Below are 27,874 nucleotides of genomic sequence, written 5' to 3'. Positions count from 1 at the left end.
AAAAATCAGACACCAGCATCAACAACACTAAACAATTTTGGTCTTAGGTCTAAAACTTCTAGGATACCTCTTGTAATGTACAACGATGCAACAGGTGCAGAGGTTGAGGGAAGAACAGAAAATTTTAAAGAATTATTTTGTAATAAATTCTAAACTGCATAATCAACGTACTTCCCTGTTCAATTCGCTTGCTCGTCCACTTTATCTCATTTATCTATCACTTCTCCAGAGGATGAGTTATTTTTATTTTCTCTCCGGCCAGGACAATTCTGCGTTCGACTTCATCTATTATTTCTTTTCCACTTTCGCTCATTTTTCATAGATGTTTCAGGGAAACCTGTTTTTCCTGTTCTTGGAGAACAGCCCGTTTTTCTCCCATTTATAAATCTGGATTAGTAAGTTATGTGTCATCCTAAAGCAATATCTCGCTACTCTGAAACATATCAATCCTGTACGAGAAAATTATCAAAGACATTACTTCCGGTTCAGTACAATCTTAAAGTTGGTATTGGAGGGTGGATGGCCCATCTGCCGTCAGAGAGGGCCAAAACGTGATTTTTTTTGTTTCGCATTTACATAAAATGTAAGTAAAACTTCCATTATTTTTCAGTCACTGTTTCATTTTTAACATCCCTAACATCAAGAATAATACAAGAAGACCATATCTGTATCAGTTAGCATTAGAACTAATAAATGAAAACGTGAAAGCTCGTTCTGAAATCTCAATAGTAAAAAAAAGCTGCTGTTCTTGGCACTATACAGAAATCAAACTAGAGATGATGAACTGGTCTAACCAATCCGAAGAGATATTTGCTACATCTCCGCGTCAAGAGAAAACAGAACTTGCCTTGAATGTAATGATTGTGGGAAAAACGTGTTCAGAAGGCAGTCAACAATTACTACTACCTTCAATACATGCCAGAAAACTCAGAAAGAGTGCAGTGACGTGGATGTTGATTAACTTCGAACCCGCGTTGAATCTACATATTGTGGAAACACATGTGCAAGAAGCACTCAATGATTACTGCTCCCTGCAATAAATATCAACATCATCACAGCTAGCTCAGTGACATAGATGTTGATTAGGTTGTATTCTGTTCTTTAGTGTTTTGTTCAGTGTGTTCACTCATATTTAGCAGTGTTGTAATTTAATTTAAATTAAAAGTATACTTTTGGTCAACAATGATTTGTCTTAATATACTAAACCTAAATGCGCCAAAACATACACTTTGCATCATGCACAATGCTAAAAAATGTGATTATTCGACGACGGCCGAATTGGCGTCGTCACGAGCGGAAACGTGAATTGGCAGTACGTGAGCGGATCAAGGGAAAGGAACGTGATATTTAACGAATTTTATCGCGAACTTTTGACAACTAAGATGTTTCGCATTTGTATATTTTATCACATGTGTAACTTGACAATACCATTTTATGTACAAACATTATTTTTCAGTAAATGTTTCACATATCTTACAATATCTTTCCAGTAACAAAATGTGGACTTCATGTAAACGGTTTTCACAATTATGCATAGCCGTCTTTTACCTGTATGAGATAGAATGTTTACTCCCAAAAATTGAACTTCGATTGTACCATTCTTCAGTCTTCACACGAGCAGATCCTCCCCATCTGTATTAATATATCTGTTGCAAAATATAAACTTTAGTTAAGTCATTTCTACACACTTGGAACACTTTTGTTTTTAATAATATGTTTTCTCCTGTGTGTTTTAACATATGTATTGCAAAATGTGAGCTCCATACGTATCTTATTTTCAATTGTGTGTTGTCATGCGTGTGAGATTTTCATCTGTGTATTAAAATGTCCTGCCAAAATTTAACATACACCAAATACTTCTAAACTCGTCGTATGTGTGAAGTTTTCCACTTGTGTATATTAAAATTTGTCTTGCCAAGCTTGAATGCGCATCAAATGACGCACTAGAATCAGAAGTTGCAAACTTATTATTTCTAGATTTTACAGGATCACGCTTTAAACTTTATAGAAATATGTTGTAATACCAATATATCAATACAATGATCTAAAATTTTGTGTTCTGGTTCGTTTTCGACAGGTATGCGATGTCTTGCAGTACCAAATACTTATTAGGTAAACAGAACGTTTTTAAATAAAGTTTAAAACATGATTTAACAACTTTTCTTATAAAACGAGTGAAAAGTTGGTAAGTCAGTATACTCAGCAACTTCTGAGTACACAACAAAGAATAGGTAAGGAATACGAAACAGCTACGAACTTTAACAACCCACATGCACATTCAGTTTAGATCATCATCCCGCGCTTCAGAAACGACAGTGATCGAAAAAGAGTGGAAGATACTGTCTACCGAAGTTTTGGTACACAAACTCTTTCCGAACATACACCACGAATTCCGTTAACGTCATTAACACTTTAGATAAGAATGCCGTTAAAGTTGCTTTCAAAGCAAAGACGTTAACAACTGGAGTGAAATCATGTTCACTATTATTAGTGGGTCTTCTTTTGACACATACAACCTTAATACGATTTTTGCGTGAAGTTCGTCTGACCATTTAACCCACGTGGAAGGTAGGAGGACTTGATTTTTGATCGCTACTTTTCTTCAATTTGCCCAAAGTTTCCGTCAATGAGCATGAAAAAATGTCTTGTGAAATATAAATATATGCGGTGAAAACGGACCTGCGCAACTATGTATCGGCAGCAAGATGGGGCCAAATCACAGATGGTCCAGAAGGCCCTAGTGTTGGAATCGACATGGAACATGTTTTTCCGCTGGATCTACACTTGTAGCTGATGAGGAAGGTGCCCCTTATTATCGATATCGCTCAAACTTGTTACCCTTACCTCCTTTACATATATGAAGACTCAAGAAGGGGTATATTTGGAGTTATTATTTTCAGATAAACATTTACTTGAGGAATCGTCACTCGAATCTTCCTCGGCGTCAGCCACTTTTTCACTATGCTGCAATCCCTGTGAGGGGAATGAAGAAGCGCAGCTCGTAGAGTAGATGCGGAACCAATTTGCCGTAATATCTACCCCCAAATTACGAACTTAAAACTTGTCTTCCAAAACACATTCCTTTACAAAGGGGAGGTATATCATTTGAACGACTTATTGTTTCCTTTAATATTTAATATTTTTACAGACCATTTTTGTAGGATATTTATCATGAATTTAAGATTTTTTTTTTCAAAACTTAACATCTTGTGAGTGCGTCAAATCCCCTTGTATAACCTATGTCTAGTTACATGTCTTGCCAAAGCTGATTCCAAACTAAATCCTATTCACTACCATTTGCATGTGTTTGGTTATTGAAATGTGTTTTAATATTGCCATTTGCCAAACGTGAACTTCCAGTAAATGTTATCCTACCCTCTTCGCACTTGTAATTATTGTCCTGTGTGGATTAGCATGTGCGTAACCAAATTTGAACGTTGACTAAATGTCTTAGCACAATCTTGGCATGTGTAATGCTTTTCCCCTGTGTGGATTAGCATGTGTCTAGCCAAATGTGAACGTTGAGTAAATGCCTTACCACACTCTTGGCAAGTGTGATGTTTTTCCCCTGTGTGGATTAGCATGTGTGTAGCCAAATTTGAACGTTGATTAAATGCTCTACCACACTCTTGGCATATTTGATGTTTTTCCCTTGTGTGGATTAACATGTGTGTAGCCAAATTTGAACGTAGAATAAATCCCTTACCACACTTCTGGCATGTGTGATGTTTTTCTCCTCTGTGGATTAGCATGTGTCTAGCCAAACTTGAACTTCGATTAAATGCCTTAGAACACTCTTGGCAACTGTAAGGTTTTTCTCCTGTGTGGATTACCATGTGTGCAGCCAAATGTGAACGTAGAATAAATCCCTTACCACACTCCTGGCATGTGTGGTGTTTTTCTCCTCTGTGGATTAGCATGTGTCTAGCCAAATGTGAACGTAGAATAAATCCCTTACCACACTCCTGGCATGTGTGATGTTTTTCCCCTCTGTGGATTAGCATGTGTCTAGCCAAAATTGAACGTTGATTAAATGCCTTAAAACACTCTTGGCAGCTATAAGGTTTTTCTCCTGTATGGATTAACATGTGTGTAACTAAACTTGAACGATGTTTAGAACCATAACCACACACTTCGCATGTGTGATGTTTCTCTCCTGTATGGATTAACATGTGCTTAGCCAAACCTGAACACACACGAAATTGTTTTCCACATACTCTGCAGATGTGGGTCTTCTCACCTGTATGAACTAACTTACCCCTTGACAAATTTGAACTTTGACGAAAGTGTTTATCACTGTTTTGGTACGTATGACGCTTTTCACTTTCCTGTGTCAGCATATGTCTTGACAAACGTGATCGATGAAATCCTTTGCCAAACTGCGGCAAAGTATGACGTTCCTCATCTGAATGAGAAATGGCTTTGTTTAATATAATAAACGTTTTCTCTTCTCCGTGGGAAGCAAATACACTATCGGGCCTGTAACATATTCAACAAACAACGAAATGTGAATGGAGATCATGATTAAGTAGCAGAAAAAAGTAATCATTCGCTATATTTCATGATGAAATTACGCTCAATTTGTTTTATTAAATGAAATATTGTAGAAATATGAAATGGAGTACCAATGAGAAGTCTCCATATGTCTCTACTTTCAAAATAAGAGGCTGTAGTTTCTTTCATTATATCAAATTGAACAATCATTTATATCGTGGCCGTCATAAGTCTTTGACCATGTAATGGCGACTCCTTTGAAACAAATGGAGAGTATTAAATGTCATATCTGCAGTTTCGTGTGAAGAAAAAACAAAGTTGTGAACCAAAGGTTTAAGAACAACTCAACTTATTATTATAAACTGTACCGAAGATTATTCACTTATATCATCATAAGTGGAAAACGAAAGACGTTCTGAAACGAAGAAAAAAGTAACATACAACTTTACAAGCTGAGGCAAAGAGACTTAACGTAACAAGACTAAAGACGAATCGTTTACAGCGTAGTGTTCGCGATTCAGTGGTCTAGACGCTTGACCAGTAATCTGGAGGTTCTACCACCAAATACATGTCAAGCAACTTTTTTTTTCTGTACTTTAGGAATTTTGATTGCGATTGATCGGCAATGACAGACGTTTTATTACATTCAAATATTTGAATACTCGTTTGTTTCAATACTTGAACTATCAAATTTTCAGGAATAATACTAGTAGTAATAATAATAATCTCGTGAAATATTTAAACAATAAAAACTTATTATCGCACAGGTCATACCATTACAAGCAGAACGTGACGTTAGCCAAAAAAAGATATTTCGGTTTTGTGTAATGTTGCCTATTAGAAGGGGAATTTCTCATCGCGATTCTAAAACATACCGAACAAAATCTGGATGAGGCCCAACATTTTAATTCGAGACGGGACAAGGCTAACTCACAATATCGTCACGCTTTGGAGATGAGAATCGAGACGAGACGAAAAGTATCGTAAACATTGCTCGTCTCATCGCGATTCTCGAAAGAGTATATGCTACTCTTTAGGTAACAATTGCTCTGTAGACTGAATCTTATATATTATTTTGTTACCCTGTATTTCAGTGCTCAGTGAATTATGGTCTGTGTATATATTTTTGTAGCAAAGCTTATAGAATTACATCTGCAAACTGCAAATGTTAGTTATAACCCTTAGTGTTCAATGATATTCAGTTCTTTTATTACAGCTATTTTCCTGAAAACGTACAATAGAATATTTTCTACAGGAAACTTTAGCGGAAAATTTTCGATTAAATTTGAGTAGCTGCAGAAATCTCTCACGAAGGTACGGAACCCCTTCCCCGAAACCTCTACGTTTAAGTAAGTTTTGCCAAATTTTAGAGCAACTTTGAAACTTTTAATACCATTATTATTATTATTATTATTATTATTACTGAAGTGTTGTAAATTTAATGGTTCAACCTGTTTCAGCCAAGTCCCGCCTAGTGAGTATTGTGCTGAACAAACACAGTGTGTTTCGGTTTTCTCCGTGTTCCGCTTCCTCTCCCTTTCTTTATTCGAATATTTCTTTCGTTCTCATCATCGACGTCTTCTGTAGCTTAGCCGGCATAACCATAACTTAAAAACAAATTTTCTTACGGGTCTTGTGAATTCAGAATCCCTACTTTCTACACGAAATTTGTCTCGAAACTTTCCGTTATACCATTTAGCTAGTTGTAGGGATGTATGGAGAGGGTATGTCCTGATGGTCCTGACACTTCTCTTTTATCCCGACTATATTGAAACTTCTGGCTAACGCTACGGGCGATTTTACAGGCTTAATACAATGTGTCCTCGTATGGAATTTCTTATCTATATTATTATTATTATTATTATTATTATTATTACTGAATATTTGATACCTCAATATTGCGTCCTACTGCAACGCAAATAAGAATACTGAAATTACGAAAATGGAAATAAATTCTTTGGACACTCTATAAGGAGGAATTGAGTTGTAAGAGATACTTTGCAAGGAGAGGAAAAAGGTGTCAGCTACTTGACAATATGAAATTCGAAACTTCGTATGCCTTAACAGAAGCTAAGTAGGATTTGTCTTCATCGCGATACCCTTTCGAAGTAACACCCTTTATTTGGGTAATAGACGTTGGATTATGGTTGCGTTATATTGAAGTATCATCAAAACATACAAAAAACAATAGTTAGTAGTTATCAATTTTTCTTGAACGAATATATGGAACGTGTTGAAAATGGAGAAGGAAAACATTATTATTGTTTCTAGTAAGAGTAGAAGAACAGTTAGTAACAATTCAGGCAATTTTATGACTCATAGAGCTCAGGGATGACCCATTTGTATTCATGAATTGTTTTCGAAACAAGCGAAGTTTTCAGACAGTAGGAATCGAGATTGTGACGTCATGTAATTAGTTTTCCCTGTGAAAGAAGTCGTTTCAACTCTAACTTGTAAGAACAAGAGAAATTGACAATTCTTCATTTTATTATATATCAGAAATATTAACATTCTAAATTATATTTTTTTCAGAATATCCTCGAAGACAATCGAACCGCGGACCCCTAACACCCAAAGCGAACAATCAAGCCACTACCCTAAGACCGCTCATTTAAGTAAGAGTTGCGAATTGCTCTTTTATGTAAGAGTTGCTATGTAGCGAATTGCAAACATTTACGATTCCAATTTTTTTTATTAACCATTAATCACTGATTTTGGTCAAGATAACATAGTGTAGTCCAGTGAATTCAAGATTAAATTTTAAAAAGACCCAAAGTATCTCCGTAACTTATCTCTATTTTATTCGGTTATTCTTGTTTTACAGGTGTTTCTAATAACCTATAACGACCTGGACACGAACACAGATACATCGAGGACATTTAATATTTAAAAGGCTTTCCCATCGGGAATCGAAAGTGAGACCCAGTCTAATAAACAATCTGATGTGTGGGGTGCGTGGTTCGTTCTCAAGGCAAACAAGGTTGAGAGTGACATCGTGCTCGGGGGTTTTCTCGGGATACTCCCACTTTCTCATTTCACCAATTTGTCTATCATAATTCACTTGCTTTAATCATAGTCTTCCTTAACCTAACAGGCATAATCGTTGGACATTAAAGGATTTTATTTCCAAGCTGTTAACCCAAACCGATCCGAATCGAAAAAGTTGTATTTTCTATTGCTCATTAACGTTTTCTCACGAAAAAATATGTAGAAGAAAGCCACGGCAAATCGCAATTCTATTCAAAGATGAAACGGTAGACTAGCAATATCTTAACCTAAAATGTAACCATTACATATTGTTTGGAACTTTTCCCAAATCTGTACGGATATTCCGGAAAGTCCCACAGTTGGAGTTGTTTATTGAATCGGTTGGTAAGTCAGTCGTGGGTCAACAGCATATCACCCACTGCGACCCACCACCACCATGACACAATACAACCCACCACTCACCAAGAACCACTGCGATCATGACCCAGAAGTATGTTTCTTGTGCACATGAAAATACAGATATGAAAGACCTAATTCTCATAAGCTGCATTTGTTTCAAAGCAGTTGCCATTACCTGGTCAAAGACTTATGTCCGTCACGATATATACGTTATCAGAGTTAACCTGGTACATACCAAAATACTTATTTTGTGCTGTGTGGAATAAACATTTCATTATTATAAGTGAAAATAGAGACCCGTTGTCACTAACATTAATTATATATCATTACTTTTTGTGTCAGAAAATTTAAAAATCGGAAGAACTTGTTGCAATTGCAGCAACCAAAAACTGTCGCTATGATTACAAAGAAACAAAGTGACGATATAACAACTTTTAAAATTTTGCACAAGATACGTGATTTCCGTAAGTATACAAATTTCTAGTTGCGATTTTATATAGTCTGATACCTTGAGATAGTAAAATTTTGCCTATATTGATATGTAGCTACGTAGTTACATCTGATACATTCTTATTAAATAAATACTTTTGAGAAGCATAGAGTTTTTAATTTCTTGTAATTTTTATCTACTTATTTGAAATACATGATATAACGATTCCAGAATTCCACGTTAAGATAATGTGGACAACCATTAAAACCTTCGTTACTTCTAGATTATTACAAGTGCTTTTATCTTTGTGCTCTAAAGATAGAATTTAAATTTATCATAACCTGGTGTAATGTCATTCGCACAAATCGAAATATATATATTGGGTTTGGAATCTTGCTATTACAGGGTTTTTGCAAACAATGCCTCTCGAGCGTTATTAGCATCGTGAAACACTCTAGTCGTTATTGTTTTTTACTTTAAAAATAAATAGGGCGTACGAAGATAAATGCTACACTCTGAATACCGAAAAATTGAAGAAATATGTTATGCATCACATTATAAAATACAGGCAGCTGAACTGTTTAATATGTTGAGCGTCTACATTTAAGTGGCATTTTATTACGTTACGTTAATTGAAATGGGTATCATAAAGATGGGAAGAGGATTAAATTCGTACGTCAACTCTTATAATCTAAGTGGTCTCTCCTGTTAGAGAAAGGACAACTAGCACAATAGCTTTTTTACTTTTAAAAAAGTGTCGCGAGCAGCAGCGTTCTCGGAGTTACAACATTGAAGAGTGAGAAGACGAACAATCTGCATATTATACCTCAGTACAAAAAAAATTGACATCAACCTAATCTGGTATTAACTACAGAAATGGCTGAATCAATTGAAATTAAATTTTACATGTCTGGAATTAGCCAGACATGTATGATGTATCTCATTTAGAAAACATTTTATCTTTTCTTACGTTACTGTCTCTAGAATGAACATCTTACGAATAAGAGAAAAGCTATAAATCTTACGCTAAAAGCAGAGTATCTGATGAGTGGATTATGCTTGGGAAGTGAAATTTATCATGAAAAATCTTTACTTTATACCAGTGAGCATGTTATCTACGACTTACGAGATGAAAACGGACAATTTTGCGCAGATTTCATAATACATAAATTTACCATATGATATAAAATGAATATGCAATGTACAGAACTTAATCAGGCTTTGTCTGATGCAGTCAAGTGATCACAATTTTGCTACCATAAAAAAAATGTAGAAAAACTACGTTTTCAAGGGGATGTTGTGAAATTAAGCTGAAAACTTCAAATCAACGTATGGACTTCTTTAGATATTTTAACAAGAGCAACGCCAAAAACAGCAAAAAGACTTGTTGTATACGACTTTAAAAAATTACTCCGAAACAAAGTATTTTCATCATTTGTCATTCAAACAACGCCTTTATCATTTCCGAACGTTCTTCTTTACTTTTATGGAGCAATTTACTTATATGGAGAAGTATATCTACTTACTTCTTGGGAAAAAAATATCGAAGAATCACTATTTTTTCCTCGATAATTTACAGTAATATTTCCTGTTTCATTCCCGCGTTACTACAATATTCAGGGAAGAACACTTACGGACACTCTTCACTAAGTATATCTACGTACCTTTAACGGCATCATACATAATATACCTTCTTTAAACACGCACTTGGAGGAACAGAATTACGTAATACTACATGACTAATGTTGTAACGAACACTGGACATTTATAAACACTTACAACGTGAAAACAAGAAAATAATAATAATTAACATACGAAATAAATTTTCAAGAAAATCTTTTCCCGACTTTACCATCGCATTTCGAAGAAAGTATACATTTTGTTTATACTATTTCAGTCAAAATATGTTTTCTTCGCATAAATGCGTGCTGAAACTAGTCCGCATCTCAATAAAGTACGAGTTAAAATCAAGTTCCTGCACAAATCCTGAACCAGGGACAATAAGCATAAGCTTGGTTCTAGTTGTATTTACTGTACTATCTGTGAAATTTCAAAGTTGAACTTAAGCATTGGTTTTCTGCACACTTTGTTGCAGAGGTAGCACCCTCGTAATCAGGTGTTTGTTTCGCTGGTTACAAGAAAGTACAACATGATGAACATACGTTCGCAAAATTGTGAATGAAGGCCGAAAGAGTAACTCAATTGCAAGAAACGTGACCTTCATTTGAAGTTTTCATAGTAATTTTCAATGTGTAATTTTAGCAGTAATAGCTTAAAAAGTAAAATATATATTCCACTTTAAATTTTAGTATACATTCAAGAATATACGAAACACATTCACCCAGTGATTAACCAAACCCGAAGTCCCACAACTCATAAATTTAACTTCTCGACTAGGTATCATCCCACACTAAACCATGCCAACTTCGATCATTATAACCCATTCTTAAGAGTATCGTGTCCTATAATATTATCTTTTCGTTTTTGACACACCAAAATTTCACAAAAGTTTTACAGTTCACAAGCATATTAGTGACGCAAGCGACGTGACACGCCTATCGTAGACATATCGATTTCATTATTTGTGTAAGAATGTGATGTTTTTTATTGTAAATGTTAACTAAATATATAGCACGTAAAATTTCTTTTCCTTCATCTCACGCTACGTAAGTTGTTCAAAATTTAACATCTTTTTCCTGATTGTTAATAACCATTTTTAACTCTTTCAGCACTGACCTACACAATTGTGCAGGTAGTTAGAATCACCAACATACACAATACCGGCCGAACATTATGTTTACAATAAGGTAACTATAATGAAGAAGTTCAAAAAGTTACAAAATTCGTAAAATATCTCTGTTTATGAACAACTGATACGGTGTTAGCGGAATGTGTGAAATAACCAACGTAAATGTCGGAATGGTAAAATCTTGTACTGGTTAAAACATACAATATTAGCTCGAAAACGAACAAATAACAGCAGTGCCTAGTACTAAAATAATATTTCAAATCAGGATAAAGGTTAAAATTCATGCCAGTAAAAAAGAAAGTGTGAAGGTGGCACATTTTTTATTAATCATTCACGTAACTTCTGCCAAATATCTGTTACGTAGCTACAACTTTTTTATGCATGGCTAAAAGTATCAACCTGGTGGGGTTTATTAAACATTTTGTACAATACCCAAAATTAAACAAGTGAATATCGTTTCACAATCGACTTAAAAATTATGCGAATTCAATATTCAAACATGAGGTAGTACATCTGTAACAATATGTTCCCATATATTAACAAGATCGAAGAAGGAATCTGTTCCTTGTGCGCTAGATCTATCAAATATCTATTACTAGTTATCCGTTACTCTTTCATTTCTATAGAGATAAATGTTGAAAAAACTTTTAATTTGAAGCACTTCTAATCTGAACAGAAAGCTAAGGAAGAAGACAGAATATCTTTGGAACGCTGAACCGATCGCAGAAGAGCTGCTCGACAGCTTATACAGTTTTTCTCTACGAAAATTCAATAACAGGATTACTAATCACTTACAAAACCACAGCTGCTACATACCTGTTATTATTTTCGTTTTATAGCGATAAATGTTGAAAGCGGAGACGGATAATTTTAACCATGTCCAGTTGGAATTGAATTTCAACGGAAAAAATGAACATACTTTTTGAATGCAGAATCGATTACAAGCAACTGCAACGTGATAGATTTTAGCACTCTTCCTCTAATAAAATAAGCAATAAAATTGGATATAATAGTAAATTTGAACTACTTCCGAATAGTCGAAAAAAATAGTCGTGATATTACGCCAGATTCGACACCAGTTTTGGAATATGTTAATTTTAAACTTTGTTAACGAAGCCTCGTATATGAAGGAGGACACTGATCACGTGAGTGCTGCATTTCTGGTGACTGTTTCTTTATATCTGACTTTCGGGACAATCACCCTCCACCTACGCACTGCTATAACTAAAAGCTAATAGGACGATAATTCCGGTCCCGATGCTAGGAGTGAAAATCGGGATTTTCCCGGCTGACCATATACAAGCTTTGTTTGCTAAAAGAACCTTGAGTGCTTTGCACGAACGCCTGGTCGTCGCTCGGAAGGGCACACACGAAGGCGAGTGGGGTGCATTGTTCTAAAGTAAACACACATTATACTCTTATGAGTGCTCCCCTTGTACGGATTGAGCTTCGCAAGCTAAATCGCCGTTTGCATGCGTGAGGGCCGATTTTTTTTAGTTTATCATCAGTGATTGTACGATATTTGCATACTCATTCGTGTAAAATAGTTTTTTCTAATATTGTGCAGAAATCAGTAGTGAAGTGACTAGTACATATGTGTTAGCACCTTAACATTCGTTTGTAATTTCAGTTTTGTGTGATAAACTCTGGCTCCAAATCATTGAAAAGGAACGAATAATTGTGCCGGCTTGGACGATCGTTTAATTGTGCCGGCTTGGACGATCGTTTATTACTATCAGCAAAGGACTCCAGCGGACCCTTGGGATTATCCGATGGAACGTCTGATATTGTTATAACTGCAACGCCCCTGAAGGAGTTGACCGGTCGAAGATTATTTTGAGTACGTGAAATCTTAATTTATCAATTGTGCCAGACGGCCATCTGTATTAAAAGAAAAAAAATAAGATAAAGGTGGAAATAAAGAAGTCGAAACGGCCGTAAACATATACAATAAAAGCTACTTGTGCATTTTTAACCTTTTGACGTTCTTTTAATTTGTATGAATTACATTCAGTATTATTAGATATTCTATACAGTTTAACCAGGTTTTGTGATTTGCACCGCAACATAATTTTAGTTTTTTAATATCTGAGCTTAATTTGATCATTTGCTCACTTTTCCACTTTTACGATATCTACGCTTTGTCTACCGTTCTCCCCAGCTTCGGTTTATGACAAAACGTAGGTACGGAAGTAATCGTGATTTGCCGTAGGAAAGCTGGGATAAACGGAATAAACAAGTGACAGAGAGAGAGAGAGAGAGAGAGAGAGAGAGAGAGGGATGTGAAAACTTTTGGGAAAAAGGTGAAAATCAATATGAGCGTTACGATTATATTTACAAGATTCTAACAACGACAAAAAAACACGATTTCACGGCCACAGGAATAAACCATGCAGTCAAAAGAAAGAAATAGAAGTGTAAAGATATTTGACCAAAACAAGCTTCAACTAACCACTGGTAAATAAAATTAAGATATCTACAAGAAATGCAGAAAACAAATTATTAATAACAAAACAATATGTTTTGAGAATTAAATATAGCTTGTACCAGGCGACATTTCAACGCGAGTTATTTTAAAAATAACACTACATAGTTCCGATGTATTCCTGCGAGAGCTTGCGCATATTATTTTCGTAGTTTTATTTACACTGCACGAACATTACCTAACGAAGCTACGAAATGTCATTGCCGCATGGATTATCGGTGAGGACACCTCCTTGAAAAGGTAAAGCTGGTTTCGTAGATTTATGGAATCAACTTTCTAATCATCCTTAAGGAAGTAGTGTGAATATCGTAAATTTGGGAGATCCCTCTTCAAAGCATCGGTTTCTTCCTGATCCCCCCAACCATAGGTAGGTGGGCAACATGGAAATTATGAAATTTTTCTCTACCATGGAAGATAAGTATTAAAATTTCATAACGTCTCTTCTTCGTAACTGTCTACATACTATATCCTTGGTCTTCGTTTTCATGGAATTCCTATTGCATTTCCCGCTATCAGCATGGTGATAAAATCGGAGTACCGAATAAGGTAGCCAAGCATGCTTTTTCTTTTTTTACTATTATTTTCATGATCTGTTGTCCTTCATAAGCGTCCCTTAGTCCTTGCTCATTTATTATTTTTCTGTCCATGTTATACGCAACATTGTGCGCCAATACCAAATTTGAAGTGCTTCTATCTTGGATAGATTAGCTTTTCTCAATGCAAGTCCTCGATTAATCCCACATATATGTAGAAGCAAGAGTAAGTTCTGAATATTGTGGATTACCTTTTGCCTGATCTTGATCTACAGATCCAAGGTTTTCTTTCTGAAGCCACATGTTTATCCATAGACATCTAAAAACAGTAAATAAAATTAAAAATTGAAATGGAACCGGGGGCAACTATATGGCAGTGTGCAGTTATATGGCTGTTTTGAACATACGCCTTAGATTGTTCCTCTATTTGGACTGTGTGTGAGACTCATTTTAAATATTCTCCGTTCCATTCGCCTACAGTTTGTTTTTTAATGAATTAAGCATTGTAAATTATGTTCGCTATTGATTTTAAAAGCGATTTATTCCGTAAGGGAAGAGAAAAACCCAAACAGAAAGATGGGGCAGGAGAGAAATCCAGACTGTCTATGCTTAAGAGTTAAAATTTTGTTGTTCTGTCCATCTTTCTCTGGCTCGGCATGATGCACATTATTATATTCATTATGTTTGCACTAATTTTCATATCTTAGAACTCAACGTGAATGAATTTATCCTATCTATCTAGTGCTTCTCTAAGTGATGCCGAAATATTAATTCTTTCTTGCTCCAATTGGAGAAATATCCTTGCGTGTCATGGTCTTTGTCCAGCTATAAGACATACACTGAAACAATTCACCTGGATGAAGGAGCTACTATTTCTTAGAACGCCAGCCTCCTTAAATGTTAATGGTTAGCTGACTAGGACAAGTAATAAAAAATTGGATTAAAAAGAAATAGGTGAATATTTAAGAATTAATTCTAAAAATTCCGATTAGTAATGTACCTAGAAACAAGCATCAAAAGAAAATGCCAAACATGGGGAAAATTAACCATAAAAGGAAAAATCGAAATAATACATTCCGACTATTAAAATTAGGAAAGGTAGAAGAGAATTACACAAAGAAACGATGGAAATTGTTACAGGTCATGGATCCTGTAATTTTTATACTAGAAGATTAAACATCAAATATAACTAACATGTTACTGCATGGTAGACCAAACGCCGAACTAACCTATCGGCCATGGGTTTACGCTCCCTACAATCAACGGCTTTTGGGTCAAATATAGTGAAATGACACATGATCGTTTTTCTGAAGTTTGATTCCACAGATATAAAATAATCAATCTATGTGGGCTACTCTAACTTTGAATTATATTATATTTAACTTTTCAATTTGGAATTCATGCTAAAATTTGTACATTTAAATATTTTGTTCTGTAGCTATATTTTGCACATTTCAAGTTGGTAGCATTGTTATCCTGGATGTGTATATAAAATTGCCTTCTGCCAATTTTGATGACTCACTATGGTACCTGTGTTTCGAGCAGCTGTGTTTCCAAACCTAGTAACTTATTGTGAAATAGCTATCGTTTTGCTGCGATTTTTTTTTTTTTTGAAAGAAGAAGATAAGATAAATATTGTGTAGAAGCTGTACCGTATACTGTATGAATAGTGTATAGAGGCTGTACCGTATAAGAGATGTAAAGAGTAGCTACCAACCTTATCTCTCAAGATTTGTGTGCTTCTAAGACTCCTGAAGGCAATGGTTTCATGGTAAATTCAAGGTCCAAACATAACAGTGTCTGGAGGAAGGTAAGATCATTATGTCGTTTCATTAAGTTTCTGGTTTCAAGTTTGTTAAAGTTTAGTTCTGCGCTTAAATACAATTACTATTGATGCGAATACAGTATATACTGGACATTTCTGACTGGGTATATACTAATCATTTCACTCCGTTTGCTTGTTTGGAAATAGTTCCGCAGCTGTGCTAATGATGACACTACGAAAGTAGTACCCAAATCGTGTGCTGTCCTATCATGATATTATTGCCACCTTGCATACAGTTTTGATATTTCGTGACTTTTCACGTCACACTCAGTTAAAATATAAATTAGTTGATTAACAAATTGTTCAATATCATAAACAAGTAATAAAAATGTAATTTAAATTACTTTGACGATTCTCATACTACTTGCGTACAAAATAGAAAATATCTATGTTGCAAGTGCTATGTTGCTACTTGCTAGTATCCTATGAGCTCTGAGCTCTCTGCAAGTGCTAATCAAACAAATGTCAAGCGTGGAATATTTTGCTGGTAAATTATCAGTATTTTGAGAACCTTTAATTTCAAAACTGACTTCGAAAAAATCTCAGCCTTCCACTTTTTCGCCAACTGGTAATACTACTTGAAATGTAAAATTTAACTCTAAATTTTAAAGCTTCACTCGTAAACTGCCTGATTTTATATGGAATAGCTCAGCGTTTACATCTTTAAGTGAAAAAATATGGAACTGTCCAAAAAGGCAGTATGAAGTATGATAAAAGCTATCAATACACACAAGTACTTACAAAATGGTAGAAAACTCATATCTTGGTGGAATTCAATCGAAAATAGTGTGAAAAAAAAACTTTTAAAAATTGAGAAAAGGTTCAAATTAAAGAAAGGGAAATATACGTGGAAACACAAAATATATCAAAAAGCTGATACACAAGTAAACTATAAACAATTAGCACCATAACCTTCTCGTCACTCTTGGTTCCTTGTACTCTTACGTTCCTGCACTTTCGATTGGATCATGGAATATATTTCCCCGTGTAAGAAATATAATAAAAGTGGACAATAGCTTTTCTTAAAGCAGTTTATATCTTTCTCTCATAAAACCTTGGATTCATAGCCAGGATCGTGCTTTCCTAATGCAAACCTGCAATCCAGAATGAAATTCAGCTTAGACAGTGTAGTTTTCTATGCTATTAAAATATTTTGTTCGAAAGGCGGGATGTACTTAATAATTTCGTATTTACAATTATATTCCTAATCTGGACTGTACAGGGCTAATCTATAAATAAATAAATAAATAAATAACGCTTCCCTGGCATTTTATGAGTACATCTCATTAACCCAAAATGAAATTTGACTTAACATCGTTCTGAAATGAATTTAAATAATAATGATGATGTCAGGCTACAGGAGTTCTATATATAGGAACAAAAAGTCCATTATAAATTACAGTTCTCAAAAGCACTGCGAGAACATTATCTGATAAAATGCTGCTGCCCCTTAACAAAAATTTAAACTATCGTTACTCAGAAATCGATTAGTACTCATAACGACCACTTCCCTTTAGAGGAAAGCTAAAAAAAAAAGCCGACGTTGGGCACATTTTTAAAGGTACTAAGATCCTATTCTGTCAAAAAACATACTTTGCATAGTTATTTTGTATTGATAAATCTATTCTTAATCTTCTATTCCAATGCTTTTCTTAAATAAAAAATACAAAATCCTGCGGGACTTGTATCTTGGGCCATTCTCACTTGACTAAAATATAAAAGCAGAGTAACAAAATTTATTTCACTCAAATAATAAGAAGTATCTTGAGCTTAAATTACATTCTCTGCAATTAGAAGCAAAATAACTGGCAATAGCCGATAAATTTCGCAATATGTTTCAAATAGAATGGTTGGTAAATTTTCCAAAGTTTGTTCCTGGGTTACTCTTACAATCGTCTATATTCTCGAATAAGATCTCAATTCATTTCACTCGCCTAAAAGAAATGAAACAGTCTCAAATTATACCACCCGCAGATTAGGAGCCGTTCTGATCACCAAATTTGAAACAAGTTTAATGCTACGATCAAAATTTCTTTCATTGTTTGTCAGTACAGACATTAATGCTTCCTTCTTCATTTGAAAAAAAAATACTCACGAGTTACTTGCCTCTTATACTAGGAGTAGCAGTATGTTAAATATATACCTCTACGATAGGCTCAGAGCACCGCAGAAAAAGAAAAAATCGAATTGGAAAGCGCTTGAAATAGAACGAGTTGAAACTTTCTTTGTAGTTTCCAGCTAAAGATATTCTTACAAATTTCTAAATTGTAGAAAGCACACTCCTAATTTGTTAGTTAACTACTAAAACTGAAAATAAATATATTATTTATTCCGTAAAGTTGGTTGTAGAATAGCTGGAAAGTAAAAGGTACAAATCCGAAACAAGGAAATCCGAAGTCAGGAAAATATTTCCAATCCTTCTTCTTGAAATATTATCAAACTTGTGGTTGGTAATAATACTTTTTCCGCTTCTCAACACCAAGGATATAATTTGCAATCGTCTTATCCGTAATAACTGAAGGAAACACATTTGTTGCTATATGATACAATACAAAACATACAATTATGTCTGTATGTAACAGAAACTAAAATCATCCATTTCTTCTATTTTTATACCTACTCTAAATTTTGACCTCTCATTTACGCGCTCTGAGGGACTGAGTTGGAGTTGTTTCACTTCAAATCACATTATCGCTACCCGATGAATGAAATAATTAGTTATTATTTTCTACAATCTAGGAAGGGATAATAATATCCTAGGTAAGAGCTATACAATTATACCCAATCGTTTTATTTGTAACATGTTCACAATTTGGATCTATTAATGGCGTGCGTTCTGCTTTTCACCATGGGGGTTATAATTTGAAATCACACCATTTAAAAGACAAGTGAAATGACTAAAATTTTCGAGGACCTTACAGAAAGAATGGGCCTAGATATGAATCAAACAATTTCTTACTTTCTTATTTGAGACCCTGAATATTTCAGGGTTTTCTTCCTGGCCTACAAAATCCCGGGAAGGTATTTATTTCAATTTCTTTACTTTATCTTCCAAATTATAAGAACAATATGACTAATTACTTTATTTTAATATATTATGACTTACTTCTAGTTTTTAAAGAATTAGGTCGTTAAAAAATCTAAAATTATTTGACTGTACTTTATATAACTAACAATATGATTTTCTGAAGTTCCATTTCCATTTGAACTAAAAAGTAGGGTAACTGTTTAGTATAGGGGCCAAAAACTAGCAAAACGTAGGACAATTTACGGAACAAAAGAGTTGATAGTAATGTTCAAGTACTCAAGAAAGTATCGAACACAATTTTTTAGGGCGGTAGGGAATTTGCACAAACCGTAAGTGTAAGAGAAAATGGTTTATGTGAGAAAAGGAAATGAATTGCTGGTAACGAAGATAGAAAACAAAGAGCCCTGCGGGGCTCTATCCCGACTTCACTCGCTAAAGCTCGCTCGGCAATGCCGTCTGAATTTAATGTTGGTAACGTAATTTAGCATATGAAGCCATAAAACAACCGTATCAGAATAGAATATCGCGAAAAGTAGACGCATATGATGGCCCACCAAAGATAAAAATTAGCCAAAATAGCAAAGTACTAATTTACAAATGATGAAAAGGAAACATTTTGTAAAATAATGTAGAATTACGTAGAAATAGAAATATAGCACTATTAATAAACCCTGAAACACTGTTAGTTATAGACGTCGGTCTGTCTCCTGTCTCTGGCTTGAATTTTTGAAGAGGTATTCAGACTTCACTTGCATGTGATTTAAAGCATGACATTTCGAGAAATGGGCAGGAAGAAAGGTCGTGTGGCAATATTACATGCAAAATTCTAAAGATAAGAATTTTTCTTGCAAATATTGTGAACATACATATTTATGCCTAAATGTTGACAAAATTGTGGGACATGTGTCTTCTGGCAATTACACAACCTAATTTGTTTATAACATGTACAATTTAATATGTTTATATCAGTAGTAGAGTCAAGTTTAGAAAATCCATTTACATGTAAATTTAAACTTTTTAGCGGTTTGAAAGTATGTGGACTTACTATACCATTTTTGAAACACATTTTCTTTCGTAGAACATATTGTAAATAAATATCCATTTATGCCCATTTATGCATACTCTCTAAATATAATAAAATATTAATAAAATAACATAACATCGTTCAGAATATACATTTTAAAGACTCCTCTGGGGACAACTGTAATAATATACTGTGATATAAAAACGATTTTAACTTTGAACTGATATATAGAAACAGAATGCATTTTATTTGTGATTGTTCATAAATTCCCAAAAAATTCTCAATTTTGGGAATCTTCCCGAAAAATATCTTCCCGGGTTTTTGTCCATCACTAGTCTTGTCATGTTCTTGTCATAGGACAGATTGTGCATGTGGATAAAGACTTCGCCGTTGTTCGAATTCCTAACGAGTGCCATTGGCGCACGTGGTCCCGACTTCGATTCCCGACGTAAAATATTTAAAATTAATATTACAATCAGTTACATTAATTAATTACCCGTCATCAGCGCAGAAGTTAGAGGGAAAATGAAACAAAATCTATTATGCCAATAGTTTCGAGTAGCATGATCTTAATTATATCATATTTTAGTTAAATTCTGAATTGCAAAGTAAATTAATATCAGTATAACATATGTATTGTAGGAGAGCTGTAAAGTGGTACTATTTTATTTTTATTGGAGACACGGTGGCTGAGTTGTAAAGCTATGCTGGTTCGTTTAGCTTCCGTCAAGCGGGTTTTCTAGTTGAAGAACAAAAACGTGTACCCGGGTTTTCGCGGTATTCTGACGTTTCCTCCCACTTTTTCACTCTACCGTTCATTCATTGCTGTCATCACCGTCTGCCTTGATGCATAATTAAGTAACATTAAAGTAAAATAGTAGAAACTAGAACACCTTCTTCTTAATATATAAAATGATTAGCGCGCTGGCAGGATTCGGGCTTACAAAGCATAAATCACATCTGGCCTGAGTAGTAATTTTTAAATATACAACCATATTTCTCGGGGACTAGCTTTGTAAATGTGCTTTACAACGATATTTATTGGACAGTTCCTTCTGGAGGACTTTCAAAGCACAACTGCATAATTAAACCTCCAATTGCTGTAAATAAAAATACAACTTTCAACAATACAATACAATACAATACAAAAAATACAACTTTCTTCGTAATTTCCACCTAAAGATATTCTTACAAATTTCTAAATTGTAGAAAGCACAAATTCCTAATTTGTTACAGTCAACTACTAAAAATGAAAATAAATAAATTATTTATTCCGTAAAGTTGGTTGTAGAATAGCTGCAAATAAAAGGTACAAATCCGAAACAACTCGGGAAAATATTTCAAATCCATATTGTTGAAATATTATCAAACCTGTGGTTCATAATAATAGTTTTTCCGCTTCTCAACACAAAGGATATAATTTGAAATTGTCTTATCCTTATAATTGAGAGAAACACATTTGTTGATATACGGTACAATATAAAACATACAATTATGTCCGTAGATAAGAGAAACTAAAATTATCCATTTCTTCTATTTTTTACCTACTCTAAAATTTGACTTCTCATTTACGCGCTCTGAGGAACTAAGGTGGAGGTGTTTCAATTCAAATTACGTTATCGCTACCCGATGAGTGAAATAATTAGTTATCATTTTCTACAATCTAGGAACGGACAATATTATCCTAGGTAAGAGCTATACAATTATACCCAATCATTTTATTTGTAACATGTTTAGAATTTGGAACTATTAATGGCGTCCGGTCTGTTTTTTACCATAGAGGTTATAATTTGAAATCACATTAAAAAGACAAGTGAAGTTACTAAAATATTCGAGGGCCTTACAGAAAGAATGGGCCTAGATATGAATCACAAACAATTTCTTACTTTTTTTATTTATTTGAGACATGTTCCCAAACTGTAGTGATTATTGATGTCATTTTCGATTTCGAGTGTTGAATGTTTTAAAGATTATTATAAACATTCTTATACATAACTCGAATCATTATGTATTGTCCACGATTACTCAATAGGTTATGATCATTAATATATATTTTTTGCTATATATTTTTTATGTTATGTTAAACAAATGATACACATTACGATTTTCTTCTGTATTAGGTATTAGGTAGTATTAAGTAAAAATTCATATTATAGTACTGTACAAACTCGTATTTTACCATGCGCCAGGCGAAATAGCACTAGCTTCAGGCAAAAAATGTGCATACAAAAAATTTTGAAAAAGAAACTGATAAGAATAAATAAGAGGAGCAACAATCTTGTGATTTTAATGTCTTTTCCGGTACATTTCTAATTCCTTATCATAATTATAATAATAACTATTATTATAAAAATTAAACAAAATAAATACCAATGAGAAACACCTACTGCGCTAGAAGACTATGGATTCGATAGTCATAGCGGCCCTATTTGATCATTTTCTCATCTCTACTCTTCCTAATATTTTGGGGTCTTTCAAGTCTATAGTATCCTACTCCATAATGTTAGTTGTAAGTGTATATTAACTAGCTCTTAAAAATTAATATACGAATCGAGCTTCATCCTCCTAACGTGATGACAGGGAAAGAGAAAGAGGGTAAGTCTTTACTTTGACTCCAACTGTGACTTTAATCGGTTCTTATAGGTTCAGTTACTTCCTGGAACTGTTTGTGCGTGAGTCACTTGTTGGAACTGTTCGTGCCTTTGGTGTGACGTCTTAGTTCATATTTTTCCCACTAGGTGTCTGTGTAGTCATATGGTAGTTTGTTAGTGTGATGTCACATGTTCTGTGTGTATGTATGTGTGTGCTGCTGTTTGTGGCATGCGGGAAGCGCGTAATTGAATTGTTTGAATTGAGTTAGAGAAAACCTATCATAGTTGTGGTCTAAAGCTGAAGATATTTTCGACGTATTGTAAAAGTTGACGTTTATTGGTTTCTTGTTTGTAATAATAGCAAGTGTGCTCGGTTTAATAAAACGACTTGTGTGCGGAAAGGAACATTTTTCAGTAATGTTGAGTATTGTGCATGTGTTCTTGGTATCTTATTTTTTCGTGTGTGGAATCAGCAGTTATGAGTTCATTCTTCATGAGTGTTCTCCTATGGCGAAATGGTGAGTGTTTTCTTTTTTTAATTCATATTATTTTTATTCTTGATTTGTTTTGCATTTGAATATTAGGCAAAGTATTTGGTTTGCTGCTGCTTGTCCTATTGTCTTGTTGAGATGTAATTTTTTTTTCTTTGTCATACACTGATTTATGATTAGAGACGAGTGTTTTTTTTTTAATTTTTCCCTTCTTATCTTAGCTTTATAGTAGTGGTGTGATTATTTATTATTATTTTGGATGTTTTTATGGTACTTGAGCGGGGGGTTTGGGGGGCGGTAGCCCCATTTAGATCTGAAAATTCATAGTCACCGCTTCACCTGAATTGATGTTTTGTAACATTGTGGCCCTTGTACTTATAGTGTAATTCTTAACATCGTATAGTAAGAGTGTGGCCCTTGTACTTATAGTATAATTCTTAACATCGTACATTACTTTCACTTTGTTAGTAATTGTAATCGGATCACATGAATCGGTTGAAGTCACTGTTTGGCTCAAAGTAAAAATTTGCCGAGAAAGAGTAAGTTAATAACATCTTTAACACTTCCTTTTCCCAAGTTAAGGTAAACCAAATAATGATATATAACCTACCGTTTAATCAAAACTAATGTCTCGCATAAAACTACTTTGAAGTACCATAAGACGGGGTTACTTTGCACAAAATTTGAAAAGAGATTCACAGTACTCTGTCGGTAAAACCATGAACAGTAGAGAGGAAGTTTCAACTGCCACCGTAAGATAGAACATTTAACTGTATTTCGGCTATAATGTTTGCGGTTAATTCAGTTCAAATTACCGGGAAAGTTTGTTCTAGTAGAGGTAAAGGCTGATAAAGTCTGCAAAGTCACTGTAAAGGATGATAAAATTTAACAGATATCATCTATAAGAATTTCCGTCCAAGTTAAATTAGTTCCGTAGAATACTACCATGTATAATGAGACTTTGATGCAGTAGTTGAAATTCAAATGTGAAACGTTCTGAAGTCATAAAAAACGTAAAACTGGGAGAAGGCGTTAAAGCCTTTACTACGGATTAATTTGCACCAGTGCAAAATACAGCTTAGATAGGAAATTATTACCACTGGAGCCTCCTGTGTTTTAAATTTAGGTAAATTTCCTATTTAGGTAGATGCTGGAACGGACTGCTTGTTAGAAAACAAATAATGAACAGTGGCAGATCCAGAAAAGTAGTATGAGAGGCGCTTCATTTAAAAAAACTTTTTAAAAAAATCACTAGACTTTTAGGGACTGGGCTTGCAGCTTATACACGTAGGAATCACTAGCAAGAGATTTTTAGGCAAATCTTTACTTTGACTCAAACAGTGACTGCAACGATTTATCTGATCCGGTGTCGGAAGCAGTTTAGGAATGATTCCCAAAATGCTCCAGTTTGCTCCCGGAACCGGATCAGTTGAATCTGTTATAGTTACTGTCCGAGTCAAAATAATATACAATGTGAAGAATTATACTATAAAGACATGGGCCAAAATGTTACTAAACGCCATTCTTAATCAATCGAGGTGAAGTGGTGACTATCAATATTGATATCTATAGGGGGACTACCACCCCACCCACACCCTACTCAAGTACCATAAAAACATCCAAAAAAAAAATTTAGTCAAACCACTACTATAAAGCTAACGTAAGAAGGACAAAAATTAAAAAAAAAAAACACTCATCACTAATTATAAATCAGTGAAGCATGACAAGGAAAAATAAATTACATTTCACCAAGATAATGGAACAACCAGCAGCAAAACAAATACTTTGCCAAATACTCAAATGCAAAGCAAATCAAGAATAAAAATAATATCAATTAGAAAACGAAAGCACTCGCCGTTTCGCCACACCAGAACACTCATGAGTAATGAACTCATAGTTTCTGATTCCCGAAAAGTAAAATGGCAGAAACGCATGCGCAATACTCAACTACACATTACTGAAAAATGTTCCTTTCCGCACAGACGTCGATTTATTAAAGCGAGCAAACTTGTTATTATTACAAACAAGACTAACCAATAAACGCCCAATTTTACCATACGTCGGGAATATCTTCAGCGTTCGACCAACATCCATCACAGGTTTTCTCTAACTCAATTAAACCACAGTGTTGAATAGCGATATGAGCTAGTATCCGAATCTAATACAAACTTATTTATAAACGACAAGTTCAAATTCTTTGAAACGAAAATTCAATTACGCGCTCACCGCATTCCACCAGCAACAGCACACACATACAAGCAGCAGAACATGTGACGTCACAGTAACAAACTGCCATATGAGTGTACAGAGACACAGTGGAAAAAATATGAACTACCACCAATCTCTGAAATAAGACGTCACACCAAAGGCACGAACAAGCTACTCACGCAGAAATGAGTTCCAGCAAGTGACTAAACCTGTAAGAACCGATTAAAGTCACTGTTTGAGTCTGCAGACTTGCTGTTAAAAAAAAAAAAAAATCATGCAATTTTGGGTGGGTTTCAGCCTGAAAGTTACAAACCCCGTAAATCTTAATCTGATTAGTGTTCGGATCATATTCTTGGACAAAGGGAATAACCAAATCAAATCAGTTTAAAAAAAATATTTTTTCTGTTCGTCAGTTGGCACTATTGTGGGACATATTTTAAACTATTAGAATGAGGTTTCAGAATCGGTACTAGAAAATACATAATTTCCTTTACAAATATCGATAATTCAAAGTAAGTACTGATACCGATACCATCATTATAATATCAATGTTAATAAAATGCATGCAGTTTTGTGTAGAGTGTAAAATGTTTAAATACTGAATGCAAACCTTGCACAGTAACTTATATTCAACATACTTTTTTGTATGTTGTTGAAAGGAACCCCACGTATGAAACGTTTCACATTTCAGTTTCAAGAATTGCATCAAAGTCCAATTATACGCACTAGTATTCTACGAAACTCACTTAACTTTGACGGAAATTCTTTTAAATTTAGGCTGTTTTTACAGTAACTGCTTGCCATACTACTACAACAAACCCTCCTGGTAATTAGAGCTGATACTAACCCCAACATTATAGCCAAAATACAGTTACATGTTCTATCTTACAGCGTAGTTGAAACATCCTGTTTACAGTTCATGGTTGTACCGACAGAGGACTATGAAACTCTTTTCATATTTCGTGCAAACTAACGACCGAAGTGCAAATTAACCCCATGTATCTAGTAACCACTGTAGACGAAATGGAGTATCAAAATTCAATGTGTCAAATCATGACACGGGACTAGAAAAATGTTCGGGAATGCAGGAATCCATATAATTAAGAAATTACGTCCCTAATGTATTGTGGTACTAGGGGAACACAAATATGCAAGCAAAGAAAGCATTTCAGAATGTTACCTATAAAAAACTCGCAAGACATGTAAGTTTATCCTAAATACAGTATTTTGCGCTATCCTCGTTTACCAACATTCTGCGTAATGCCCTAATCTACATAGCAATCTTCTATTTACTGGCCATCTAGCGCATGCTCGTTATAGTTGTTTGTACAATAATTCATAAATCATGTACGTTTAGTAAGCCCCAAAAGTGATCCTATATTGAGAAATGGAGGTCCATACCCTAGAAATGATTGCTGAGAATATAAAAAGTCGACTTCCTTGAAAGAAATTAGTGCAGCTATGAAATGGATTTGTGTATGAACCTCTACAATTAATAAACATCCATTGTTTGTAAAAATATTCTTTATTTTGTATTTTGCTAATGTCGTTCTAAGCCCTCCGGAGAAATGAGGCTAGACCCATTTGAGCTAAATCCTGAGTAAAATTACAAACGTTCATAGTGTTTGTTCCAATATAATACATTTCACGTTTAATTTGGAAAATTTTAGGATGAATATCATTCTCGCGATTTCTTATTTTACAAAAGTCTCTATATAAATAAAACAATATCGTCGAGCACCTACATTTTAAATATGTGCAACAATTAGTGAGGAATGTCTAATCAATAATAAAAGAATCATTTTTTTTATGAAGATATAAACTACATAAGATTTGTATGAGTAGTAGTTTATATCTTGAAAAAAAAATATTCCTTTATATCTTGACAAAAAATCTATTTCTTGTTATTATTTGGTATACAGCAAGTGTATGTGTGCCACGCCATTTACCAATTGTAGATTTATTAACTTACGTTCGAGATATCTCCCATACCTAAATACTTCTTGTGAAGCATTTCTTTTAACCAATTTTCCAAACCCATGTAACCGTATTATCAATCTGAACCAATTAGTATATGAAAAATTGAACATTACCTTTCTGGCCGAACTGAATTTAAATTTTTTGTGGTTAATTGTTGGGAGTCATTAGAGTACGACGCGCAAGTCTCCTGAACCACTATTTTTCTTAGCGTTTCTATATTACTTTCTAATGCAGGATCTGATTCTGCAAATTCTGATTTCAGCATATCAACGGTCACTTTCACATCCAAAGCTGTACCCTTGTCCATTGTTTGCTCTCCTTCCGTTGTAGATAATATTAACTCTTTGTTGTCAGTCATCAGTTCGTATGTCCACCCTTTCCCTTCGAGTGGATCTTCCTGAGGTAAGTCATAAACAATTTCTTCTTTACACATCAATTCCAACTTAACAGACGCCTCACCAGCCATTGTGAATTCAAATGATATAAGAATTTAACACTGTTCTTATACTTCCCTTATATTGTTTGCCAGTGTTTTAATGAAATGATTTACGAGAACTTTCAGAAAAGTAACATTATTTTTCCAATCTTCTTCTTCTGCAGTTACGCATTTCTTTCGTAAAGTGATTCAAGGTTAATAGAATGAATAAAG

The 27,874-nt window shown here is 34.3% G+C and overlaps 1 protein-coding gene across 2 annotated transcripts; it reads right to left on the bottom strand.

The window, feature by feature from the left end:
- Nucleotides 1-730: 730 nt before the first annotated feature.
- LOC145669641 (uncharacterized) lies at nt 731-27,874 on the bottom strand. Of its 2 annotated transcripts, none has more exons than XM_081737881.1 (2): nt 27,339-27,874; nt 731-4,479 (listed from the first exon to the last, which is right to left on the bottom strand). In XM_081737881.1, the coding sequence occupies exons 1-2, from the start codon at nt 27,689-27,691 to the stop codon at nt 3,393-3,395; spliced, it is 1,440 nt and encodes a 479-aa protein (XP_081594007.1). In that variant the 5' UTR covers nt 27,692-27,874; the 3' UTR covers nt 731-3,392. The 2 variants fall into 2 exon arrangements, with proteins under 2 accessions (XP_081594007.1, XP_081594008.1); XM_081737882.1 differs by lacking the exon at nt 731-4,479 and adding an exon at nt 16,934-16,997 and having other exon boundaries at nt 27,339-27,864.

The sequence above is a fragment of the Thermobia domestica genome, chromosome 14 (assembly GCF_964235325.1).
Source record: "Thermobia domestica chromosome 14, izTheDome1.hap1.1, whole genome shotgun sequence".
In the NCBI taxonomy this organism is placed as follows: domain Eukaryota; kingdom Metazoa; phylum Arthropoda; class Insecta; order Zygentoma; family Lepismatidae; genus Thermobia; species Thermobia domestica.
The sequence above is the reverse complement of the archived record's forward strand: the minus strand, read 5'-3'. Positions and strand labels throughout refer to the sequence as shown.

Bases quoted from the DNA above. Each gene is read 5' to 3' on its own strand.
- LOC145669641 (XM_081737881.1), bottom strand. From the start codon at position 27,691: ATGGCTGGTGAGGCGTCTGTTAAGTTGGAATTGATGTGTAAAGAAGAA. The intron at 4,480-27,338 runs GTAATGTTCAAT...AATATGTTACAG, and splicing joins AATTCAGTTCGGCCAGAAAG to GCCCGATAGTGTATTTGCTT.